At 44.3% G+C, this 12,373-nt stretch overlaps 1 protein-coding gene across 1 annotated transcript in view; it reads right to left on the bottom strand.

Moving 5' to 3' along the window:
• MYOM3 (myomesin 3) overlaps positions 1-10,400 on the bottom strand; it is a 284,293-nt gene extending 273,893 nt beyond the window's left edge. Inside the window, exons 1-3 of the mRNA XM_075336099.1 lie at positions 10,382-10,400; positions 9,893-10,115; positions 8,364-8,489 (exon numbers count right to left, since the gene is read on the bottom strand). Of these exons, the coding sequence (XP_075192214.1) occupies positions 8,364-8,470 (107 nt within the window). The 5' untranslated portion in view covers positions 8,471-8,489; positions 9,893-10,115; positions 10,382-10,400. The remainder of the gene's footprint in view (positions 1-8,363; positions 8,490-9,892; positions 10,116-10,381) is intronic.
• Between the last annotated feature and the right edge of the window lie 1,973 nt (positions 10,401-12,373).

Here is a 12,373-nt window from a genome sequence, read left to right as displayed (position 1 = left end):
GTTAAGGAAAGTGCAGGAGCCCATGAAGAAATGGAGGATGAACTGGCAATGGGCATGGAAGACTCAGCAGATGAGTGAGAGCTTGCTCCCATTCCGGTTGTGCGAGTTTTGGGGGAGAGGGCAGAGGAAGGAGGCACGATTCTCACCTCTCCGCCACCAACACACCAAGGACTTGGTCCTCCTGGATGCACAAGTCACATGAGCACCTTCTTGCTGCACTACCTACAACATGACCCTCGGAGTGTACGAATTCCAAGTAATGCTGACTACTGGGTTGCCACACAGTTAGATCCCCGGTACAAGACAAAATTTGGCGAAATAATTCCTGCCATAGAAAGGGACGCACGTATGCAGGAGTATCAGCAGAAGGTGGTACGCAATCTTAGATCTGCTTTTCCACTAAACACCAGTGCTGCACAGAGTGAATCTCAATGCTTTCTCATGGATAGGAGGAAATGGTCTTTTACTTGTCCACATCTGAGTGACCTAGGGCTGGCTGCTGTGCTGAGACGGCGTTGAGTACGGTGTCCCTGCAGAGTTGCACTTTTGGTCATATACAAAATGAGTTGAAAAAGGACAGATGCTGGTGGAAAGGGGAACTGGTGTGTTGGAAAGGGGAAAAAAGTTTTTGCCCGTGGGTTTGGTGGTTAAGCAACAGTAACATTTGCTGAAGAAGCACAATCTGTTACGGTGGGACTGGCAGATTTGGATAAGGTGGTATATACTATGTTACCGCTATATAAAAAAATTAAGACGAAAAGAAAGAGAAAGGTATATATCCCCATCGCCAGTTGGTGTCCACCGTGGTCTCAGATGGAAAAGGAGAGGTTGGTAACTTTAAGGTTAGGTGGAGGATACAGAGCTGGGTGGCTCTGAAACTAATAGTAGCCTGAACCGAGTTAAACGACACTCGGATCTGGAGACTGGGAGCCCTGTTAGCGTCACAGGGTCCACACTCCCACCCAGCCCAGGAACTCCCTGTTAACAACACAGGGGCAATTGGGTACGCTGTCCTTGTGCGTAGGGGTCCCACCTGTGGACAGCAGGTGCATCAGCAGCAGCAGGCCTGTTAATGCCACTGGGCTGCACTAGCAGGACTGGTAGGACAGGAGCTGGTCTTAACCGTTCTGCGTTACCAACTGTGGTGGCGGCCTGCATCCTTGCCTACCTCTGGCCTAAAGCCGCAATGGGTTCAACACATGGAGGTGTGCTCTTTCGGAGCATAATAGAAGACTGCGCACCTCCTTGTTGGCTCCAGCCCCTTTTATAACCTGAGTCCGCCCCAAACCAGGGTGGACCATAATGCACCTCCTGGAGACAAAAGCAGAGGCACACGTCATGAGTGGCATAACTAGCGTCCTATTCGGAACTGCCACTTCACTGATGACCTCATGGCTGCCACGACCCAAACACCTCACCAGTCATCGTCTGATCAACAATAATGAGGAGACAAGTCTTAGGGGCGGGCCTCTGCAAGCCAGTTGGGCGTTGCCTGGCCACATCGTCAGGACACCTGGTGCCCTGTGGTCTATATGGGCCCCCCACATCAGGGGCAGGGCCAAAGAGTTCATTACCGGACCTAGCCTCTGATGCATTAAGTGCCTGAGGTTGCTCAGTAGCATGAAATACAGTCTCCGAAAAAAGACTATCAGCTTCAGCATGCTGTCTAGGCACAACACAAGACTTAGACCCGGCCAGAAGTCCAAGTACCTGTGCAAAGAGGCTTTTCGCACTAAGTGTGGGAGCATGCGCTGTAGCCCGAAATGAAGACTTAGGGGCACTTTGCACACTATGACATCGCAAGCCGATGCTTGCCCCCGATGCTTTATGATAGTCCCCACCCCCGTCGCAGCTGCGATATCATGGTGACAGCTGGCGTAGCGAACATTATCGCTACACCAGCTTCACATGCACTCACCTGCCCTGCGACATCGCTCTGGCCGGCACACGGCGGCCAATAGAAGCGGAGGGGCGGAAATGAGCGGGACGTAAACATCCCGCCCACCTCCTTCCTTCCGCATAGCTGGCTTGAGCCGCAGGACGCAGGTAGGAGATGTTCCTCGCTCCTGCGGCTTCACACACATCGATGTGTGATGCCGCTGGAACGAGGAACAACATCATAACATCGCTACACCGATGATATGATTACAATGATTTTGCGCTCGTAATTCGTATCAAAAAGGCTTTACACACTACGATATCGCCTGCGACGCCGGATGTGCGTCACTTTCAATTTGACCCCACCGACATCGCACCTGCGATGTCGTAGTTTGCAAAGTGCCCCTTAGCCTCAGGAATGGCATGGCACAGTCAGGCTGCGCATACTCACTAGGCGAAACACTGGAGTTAGGCTGCAGCTGGGGTAAATCGGCACACGCATGCACACTAGCTGCCTAGGGTATTCAGGGGGGTAATGTGTTTTGTCTATGTTTAGGTACATAACTTTGAAGCTCTTGTGATGCGCCACTGGTAAGTCATGTTCGCACACACACACACACACACACACACACGCACACAAACACACAATTACTGCTCCTACGCAGGAGGATTAGCAGGTAGTAGGCAACTGAATAGATTGTTCTATTATTTCAATTTTATGCATGGTTGTTATTGTTTGTTTTGGGAAAGTTAAACAATCATTTATCAACCCAACTGCCTAGAGTCCTTTTCCTGTTGCGTGGTTTTGCTGAATACTGGAGAACCCACCAAGTACAAGACTTAAAATGAAGCATAAGTCGCAATGGGAATTTCACTGTGCTACAATGCGGCCTAGCGGGGCTGTGCAACCACCGCCTGTCCCATCAAATGCATCTGCGTGCTCTTTATCCTCTTTGACTGTGGGGACAGCAGTCACACATGCTTTTTCACGCTGAACTTCCACCCCTTTACCCGTAAGCGGGAGTGTGATTGGCAGGTCGTCATTTGTTTTGGAAGTTTAAACAGATGGTATTGTTGAGCTGTCAGACATCGAGAGAACCATTATTGGATGAAGACAACATTATATCCATGCCTGCACCTTCGTAACAGATTGGCTGGACTACCTGCAGTTAATTATTGCGTTCCAGAAATGGAAAGGAGTGTAGAATGCCCATGTGTTGTACCTTGCTTGGCAGCAAAGGAACACTAACTTAGTATTCCAGACAATTTTATGATGGCAGAAAAAGTGGCAGCTCTTTGGGCAATTTAAATAGCGTGGCAAAAGTGGGCAGGTGGGTACAGTGGTCGTGTTCTGTGTGTACCAGGACAGTAAAGGAAGCCTCACTTTCTATCCATCCGAATGATGAAATGCAGCAAGGAATTCCCAGAGTTTGCTATAAAAATAGCGTAGCAAAATGTGTATGAGGGTTGAATGCAGAGGTGCTAGAAATAGCTTGGCACCAGTGGGACACAAAATTAGTATAGCAGCCACTTTGTGGATGCCACTTATGTTCAGCACTGTTTGCTATTAAAATAGCTTTGCAAAAAAAGGCAGCAAGGTACAATGCAGAGGTGGTGGGACTTGCTTGGCACAAGTGGGACACTAATGGAGGACAGCAGCCACTTTTTGGATGGCACTAACTGGCAGCACTCTTTGCTAGTAAAATGGCTTTGCAAAAAAGGGCAGCAGGGTACAATGCAGAGGTGGTGGGACTTGCTTGGCACAAGTGGGACACTAATGGAGTACAGCAGCCACTGTTTGGATGGCACTAACTGGCAGCACTCTTTGCTATTAAAATAGCTTTGCAAAAATGTGCAGGAAGGTACAGTGGCCAGGTTGTGGGTCAGTGTAGAGGAAAGGAAGCCTCACTTTCTATCCCTCCTAATGGTGAAATGCAGCAAGGAATTCCCTGAGCTTAGGTACACAGACGCTGTTATCTAAAGCTGTAAACAACTGTTTCCACTGACCTGACAGTCACCTATGGCTCTGAGCCCGAGCAAATGAGCCCTGAAAAGGGTTGAAATAAACTTCTGCCCCTAATCTATAGAGCGCTGTGTGTATAGCGTACACAGCAGGACCGGCGACAGGAGCTGCGTGAGCGGTGACTGTCACCCAGACGCAGAAGGCAGATAATGGCGCCGTGAGAGAAAATGGCCGTATTTATAATGCAAGGACATGTGACATTCACAACCTATGACACATGTCCTTGCTTGTCTGGCAAAAAGTCCACTTACCTGTGTGTGTGTCTGGGATTAGCTGACATGCTGGCCTGTCCCACTACAAGCGCGCTTAGGGAAAAAAAAATGGCGATCGCCATTATCCCAGCAGCACTGATCTAAACGCGCCGCCCCCGCACACTATACGCTGAAATTAGATAATAGTGTGAATCACAGGGTGACTCACACTATTACAGGGAAAAGGCAGCTAGTAATTAGCTTGGCTATTTGCTGATCAAACCGCTCTCGAACGTAACTCGAGCTGCCGAACTTTTAGCAAAAAGCTCGAGTTCTAGTTCGATCTAGAACACCCCCCAAAATCACTCGAACATGAAATTGGCGAACCTCGAACCGCGCTCAACTCTACTCACTACTGTAAAAGATCTAAAACCACTGAGGCAGCAAACTTTGTGAAAACCAAAATTTGTGTCAGTCTCAAAAGTTTTCGCCACAACTGCATATACCTTATCAACAGAAAGATGGACAGTCCTTTAAAAAGAGCATTCACTACTAAACATAAGTAGCTAATGTACCATATTTTCCTGTTAAGCCCAATAAATCTATTTTAATGAGGACAGTTTTCCATGCCAAAGGGGATTAAAGCCTATGAAATTCTATCACAGTATACAAACATGTTTAGATGCCTGGCATTGCATCCACATTCTTGAGTAGCACATGGAGGGTGAGAAGGGCGACAGATGATGATGATGATTAAAACTTAAAGATAACACTTTGTGTTATGGTTGTTATCTCACAGCTGCTTAGAAATCCAATAGAAGTTGGAAGATTTTTGGTAGACCTGAGCAGACATACTGAATAACGTCAACCCCAGACGCTGACTAATGAGAGGTTGCTTAAGTTTATTATGTAAGATTTAAAAATAAAAAGGGGTCTAGCTTTTTTGTTTTTGCAAATAGCGGCACACTTGTTATTGAGCTTTATCGTGTATTACAGCTCAGCCTTATTCACAAATAGGCGGTTACAAAACTGTATACACGAGAGGTATTACGTCTGATAGAAAAAAAGCTGTTTCAATTTTTCTAATCCCAGACAACCCTGTTAACACTAAACATTTTCTGTTTGAAATTTGAGTTTCTTTGATTATTTATACTTTCTAATGTTAGCAAGGGCACTCACTTCACCCAAAATATGGTCCTGATAGTTACTACCCAGTATACAAAACACAGCTTGAGCAGATACAATGGGTTTTCCAATTTTATTTGCCCAAACTCAAAGATACATTGTCTTTAAATTATGCATCAATCAAGTTAGTCACATATATTTCCAAGTTAAATTATTATAAGTTTATTCTGTAACATATTTTCTATAATTTGTGAAGTATTGCCCCCTACTTTACATCCTAACATTGCAATCACAGTCCAAAACCAATAGGTGATTATCAGTTAACAGTGTTTCACATAACACCAACTTAAAAGAGTTGTCCATTACTTTGACAACACCTGCTTAATCAGTTTGTTTCCCCTAATTAAAATATTAGTGACGCGCCCACGGGGTCTTTTGGGTTGCTCATCACTGGACCGGTGTCGGTTTGGGTTGTCACAGCGGCCTGGCCTGGTTCCATGACCCCGGCGGTGTCAATAAAGATGGGCATGGGGATGATGGGAGTAATTATTTGTGACGCCACCTGTGGTGTGCGGCCAGTTATCAGCCGCCGCTATGGAAAGTCTCTCTCCTCTGGGGCAGATGGTGATGCAGCTTGGGTGTTGCAGCTCTCCACAGGTAGAGCTACACCCCAGGGAAGATGTTGGGAGTAGTAGTCACCTATGGCGTAGGCGCGCGATGATGGGAGTGCCAGCAATGATGGGACGACACAGAGGGTGCAATTCAAGTTCTTTACTCACTGATGTTACACCGCCCTTCGAGTGCCGTGTTCCGCTGTGATGGGCTCCAGAAGATCCCAGATAGTTCAGAGGTCAAGGCCGGTATTTCCTTCTGTGTGTCTTTTCCAGTGGTTTTCCCTCCACCCCAGCTCCTGGGCCGTAGAATGGGTCACAGGTGCCTGCTGCACTCCCCGTGAAACCCTAGGATCTCCCTTCTTCCTAAGAACCCGGGTTGAGCCTCCAGCTCTGGACCACTGGTCCCTGTCTGTCTTTGTCACTTCTGACTGTTGTCTCTTCCTGAGCGTGACCTGACGCTTACTGCGCCCGGAGCTAACTGAATGCTGTGTGAGATGGCTCCTCACTTCCCCTGCAGGTGCCCCGCCTCCCGGGTTTCTGAACTAGTGGGCAAGAGGTCCCATACCTTGAGATGGCCACCCCTGGCACCTACCCTGGTTCAGTCCCAGTGACAGAGCTCCCATGTTATATGTTGCATGTGTTGTGGTGGTTGTTTACCAGTGATGACCTCCTCCGTATCCGAGATGAATACTGCACCTCAGGTGAGGTGAAGTGCCTTGTGGCACCTGAAGCCGCAGGGGCGCCACATTAGCACCTATTACCACCTATGATGCTGGCATTTTTGCAGTGGTGTCAGCGCTGGCTCTCCCAGGGCTTGTGTGACATTATGCCATGCAATCCATGTGGCTAGTCAGTGGCCACTTCACTGTTCCCTTCTTTGATTGTAACTGGAAGTGAGAGCTGCAGCTGCTTTCTTACTTCCTCCAGATTTCTGATTTGTCCCAAGTAGGGGAGAATGATGTAACCATAGATTGGTCCCAGGTTTTGAGTGACATAACAATGTCACATGAGCTCCGGAGAGCCAGTGCTGCCACCGGAGATAAGAATACATGTTATTTTAATTAAGGGAAACACATTGATTGAGAAAGGGTTGTCCGAGTAGTAGACAGCCCATTTAACAGTCTGATATATCATAATGTATTACTAAGAATCTCTGCTAGTGACAACATTTTTTATCCAGTTCTATCTCCTGCACTGTAATTTATTTTGGTTTTATTGCATTATTCTACAAAATGAATGCAATAAATTGTTCAAATATTATATATCAATAACAAAAAAGGTTTACAACGAGGTTGCACAGCACCTTTTATTTCTACATTGGATGTGGAGAGATGCCACTGCAGGCCTGGTGGTTTAGTTGACAATTGGGCTGTCTAATGCCAGGCAGATATGCCGCGCCACTGTCTAGTATGATTTGTAGGGCCTCAGCAACACAAATTTAAGTCAACAGAGGAGATATTTAACGACTTTCACTTGTTTCATTCAAAATGGACTTTTGCTAGTACTTATTTCTTGTTGAGCTTCCCTAGAGAGGCTCATGTGCCTATAATAAAAAGTTGTAAATTTGCATGTTATTAACTTACATATTAGTATTAGAAAAGTCACCGGACAATAGGCTGACTACAGATTACAGAGTTTCTTATGCTGTATCCTTGAGCAATTAGCTGTTAAATAAGTTAGAGCCAAGGATGAAGTCTTCAAATCCTATGCAGTGCCACCACAGTACAAATATAGCTTTACACAATTCCCATTGCCAGGTCCTCCAAAGTGAGAGACTTTGTGACTGCTGTCTCACTGGCTAAAAAGATGATAGTTCCGAAAGGAGGAATTGATCGAGGAATGCAATGATTGAAAATAGGATTTCAAAACCAGACAATGCCAAGTTACAATATTAACCTGTAGCCACTTGAGCAGACTTAGAACACAACATGACATCAAAGACTTAGCTGGCATGCTAAAGCCCTCCATACACTTTAGATAACTGTCAGCCTAATGATAGTTCAGGCCGGCAGCAATCTTGGCCAACTCTCCGTACACAGTCTCTCACTCTGCGGAGCACTCCTGTGTTCTCTATGAGAAAGTCACTGTTAGAAATATCTGGCGGTGGCTTATCCATAGAGAACAAAAGGATCAGCATTCTAAATCTGGACATGCCGATTCTTATCTCTCCCAACAATCTTCCGTTGGGGTCCCTCATACACATTCGACTGTTAGATAAACCAATCAATATCGGCGAGTTTAGCTGAGGTTGGTCTAAAATAATGTGAGCTTAGGCCGGTTTCACACATCCGGCTTTTCGCCGGTTTGCCGGATCCGGCGCTCTCCCGTACAGACAATACAGTACAGTGACAGCGCTGTAACTTCCGGGTCACATGCGCCGGTCACATGACAGCACGTGACCGGCGCTTGTTGCGCTGTCACTGTACTGTAGTCACTGTATGGGAGAGCGCCGGATCCGGCAAACCGGCGAAAAGCCGGATGTGTGAAACCGGCCTTATAGAATTGGTAGAAACTGGTATAAGATTGATGTACCTTGTTCTAAATTTCTTCTTAGAAGTTGATGTTTCCATTTGAAATTTGCGCTTGTTTTGCTCCGACTCCTCTTCTTCCCTATGGGTATATCTAATTCTTTTTTCCATTCCAGAAGAATACTTTTGTCTATAGCCAGAAAATAGTAAAATATGAATTGACATCCATCTGCATTTTACTTAAGTTTCACATTTCAATTTTTTTTATTTTTAGGGTTAACAATATGAGTTAATGTATTTATTTATTTTAAGTTACTGTTACAGATAGGATGATACAAAATATGTTTATTTCAAATGTTTGAAATCTAAAGTTATTCAAACATTGTATATATACCAAAATGGTATCAATAAAAATGTCAGCTCCCCATGCAAAAAACAAGCCTTCACACAGGCCCGTCAACAAATTTATTTTTTTTTCAAAATTCCTGTTTTTTTCACCAATTAAATAAAAAAACAACAAAAGTTTGTTGTCAGTGTAATTGTAAAGTAGCTTTGTTTGTGGTAACCTGGCAGCTCTTAATTGGGCTTTCACAGAAAGACCACTCTGTTGGCAGAAATCGGAGGAACCATGGCTACGAGTAGAAACTAAAATTGGCTGCAGCCGGAAAAAGTAAAAAAAAAAGACTTGTGTTCTCTCCTTTTAGTCCATGTCGTCTCAATATCAGGAGGCTATCAAGCAATACAGGGGAGTGGGAAAGTATAGTGTAAAAATTGATTGATCCAAACTTATAGAAAATTAGCATTTTGATTGCTCTATATACACTCAATTATTTGTTAAAATTATCATATTTTTATTTTTAATATTTCTTTTGCACCAAATGAAAAATTTCAACATCAGATCTTGTTTGGAATTTTATAAAATAGCATTTGGTTTTTTTGCCCACTATTGATTACATAGCCAAACATAGGGTTACAGAGATAACTAATAAGTATTATTTATCATGAAGGTGATATCTAACAAAGTTTTTTATACACAGTTTGTTTAACACGACATTTTATTTTATGTATTCTACTTTTTGTATTTGATTCCAAATGTATGATTTAGATATCCCTAATATTTGGCTCTTATTAGTGGAAGATACCATATCAATTAGCAAGATTAAATCCTAATTTACAAACTATTATATAACCCATCTGGATCTGTTCTATCTCTTTAAAAAACACATTACTCTGTTAATGGGATTCACGTGATAACTACTTTGGAGTGAAAATGTTTGGTTTATTAGTTAATAGAGAGAAGTTGCCTTTTCTATGTAGATTATATTGTGTTGCCATTTTTCACTCTTGACTTTTGATTGTAGCATCATAGTACATTTATCTTGCATGTTCTCCTGTCACTTAGCTGCATTGCGAAACACTATCTTCTTGAGTTGCATAGCTTATTTTTTTGCCTTTTGGTTTACGTCTAGATACTAAGCCTTCCATAGCTTCATAAACTATTTTAGAACCTTATAATGATCAATACAACATACAAATAAAAATATACACCACAATCTAAGATAATAATGAAAACAAATAAAAGAAATTACTCACAATTCTTGCTGTTGCTGTTCAACAACTTGTTGCTTTGAAGATAGCACTGCTGTCCCCTATCTTGGCTGGTGACATCAGTATAGCACTCAGAAAAGAGGCTGATTAAAAGCTTTATAAAAATAGCTGCTCTTTAAGAGATGAACCTTGTAAACTAGGATCCCAAACGATCTCTGGTTTAATTTCAACAAAATTCTCATTACACGGTGCATCTTCTATTTTATGCCTGCATGAGAGAATAAACTATGGGTATATAAATATACTAGGGATTAAGATGGATTTTAAAAAGGCCATCGGGAGGGGTTTGGTCAAGACTGGATTAAATCCCTGGACTGACAATGCAAAAGAACAAAGAAGAAAATATTTCATTTAATTAAAGTTGAACCACAAATGGTTCTCCCTAAAAACTGCTCCCTATGTAACTGGATATATATGCAGTATACAAGAGTTGAAATAAGTATTGAATTCATCAACAATGGGAGAGAGGAGAACCTGTCATCTCAGACTTGCAAATCTTCTTGGGGGCTTCACACAAGGTCTTTGACAAGCTGGGTTGTGTCTCCTCTGCAGCATATCCCTTCTCAGGCTGCGACAAGGCAGCAAAACTGTGGGGAAATTTGCAGTCCAGTTCTGTACCCTTACTTTTGAACTGGAGTGGAACAATGATGCACTAGTGGCCACTTTTTGGCAAGGTCTGTCCAGAAGGATCAAAGACGAACTGGCTTTTCATGACATTTCCACTTCCCTAGAGGATTTAATCACCTTGGCTACCTGGATCATTCTCAGGTTTCAGGAACATACCAGAGAGGTCATGCGCAAGAGGAGACCAGTTCGTCTGAGCCCATCCTTCTAGAGGCTGCTCACTTCCCAACCTTTCATGTCCACTACCATTCCTGAACCAATGTCAAGCTCCCCAAACGTCTGGAACATCGTCATGCCAAGGGACTATGTTACTACTGCAGTAGCAAGGAACATGCTATCTGTTTATGTCCCATGAAGTTGGAACTTCCAAACCTAGGACCGGTTGGAGAGGTTGCCCTTGGCAAAAGTAACACCTGTTTTTCATTGACTCACTCTGTGTTCGTGTCATATGGAGATACCCAGTTCACTGAGACGGCTCTACCGGAGTCTGGGTTGGCAAGAAATTTCCTGCAGAAAGCTGTAGTCAATCTGTATCATATTCTGCATCAATGTCTCTAGAGTCCTTTGGTGGTGTCAGTAGTTCATGGAAGGACCTTATCTGAGGCCTTACATTTTGTTACGGAGCTGGTTGTATTTTGGGTAAGACTTCTGCATACTGAGAAGATCACCTTTTTGTGCTTCCTACCTGTCTCATGCTCTTCTTTGGGTCTGCCAAGGCTTTTTACAAATGAATCCATCTTGGACTGGAAATACGGAGAGGTGCTCCATTGGGGGCAGCCTGATCAAGAGAGATGTCTCATCCCTGAATAGTTAGTCCAGCCACCTGTGACACCATTTAACCCCTCAGGCCTGCCTCCAGTTTACTGGTTATACACTGATGTATTCGATAAAAAGGAGGTGGAGATGTTACTTCCCCATAGGCCACATGGTTGTCCCATTAACTTGCTTCTAGGGTTCTCACCTCTTTGAGGCCGTATCTATCTTCTGTCTCTGGTAGAGACCCAAGCCATGTCTGATAAGATCAAGGAGAATCTTGCAAAAGGATTCATCCAGACATCATCCACTCTTGCACAGGCAGGTTTCTTCTTCATATAAAAAAGAAGAAAATCTACTGTATGGCCTGATATCAGCAATAGGGGTCTCAACCGGATCACATTCAAAAACTAGTATCTGCTGCCCATAATTCTATAGCTGTTTGATTGACTAAAGGCCCCATTACACACAGTGACATTGCTAATATCGCTGGGGTAACGGAATTCGTGACGCACATCCGGCCTCGTTAGCGACGTCATTGTGTTACACCTACGTGCGACCTCTAACGATCAAAAATACTCACCTAATCGTTGATCGTTGACACGTCGTTTATTTTCATAACATCGTTGCTCGTGCTGCAGGTTGTTCGTCGTTCCTAAGGCATCACACATCGCTACGTGTGACACGCCAGGAGCGACGCACAACAAAGTACCTGCATCCTCCGGCAACGAGGTGGGCGTGTCGTTAATGCGGCTGGTCTCCGCCCATCCGCTTCTATTGGCGGGCTGCTGTGTGACATTGCTGTGACGGTGCACGAACCTCCCCCTTAAAAAAGAGGTTGTTTGCCGCTCACAACGACGTCGCTAGGAAGGTAAGTCCGTTTTACGCGTCCTAACGATATTGTTTGCCATGGGCAACGATTTGCCTGTGACGCACAAACGACGGGGGCGGGGGCTTTTGCTAGCGAAATCGCTAGTAATGTCGCTGCGTGTAAAGCAGCCTTAAAAGGAGCTAAGATCTTTACCAAGCTAGATCTTAGAGGGGCATACAATATAATTCATTTTGTAAGGAATGCGACTGGAAGGCCAC

Source organism: Anomaloglossus baeobatrachus, chromosome 2, assembly GCF_048569485.1.
Source record: "Anomaloglossus baeobatrachus isolate aAnoBae1 chromosome 2, aAnoBae1.hap1, whole genome shotgun sequence".
Classification (NCBI taxonomy): domain Eukaryota; kingdom Metazoa; phylum Chordata; class Amphibia; order Anura; family Aromobatidae; genus Anomaloglossus; species Anomaloglossus baeobatrachus.
This window is presented reverse-complemented; position numbering and strand designations above follow the sequence as displayed.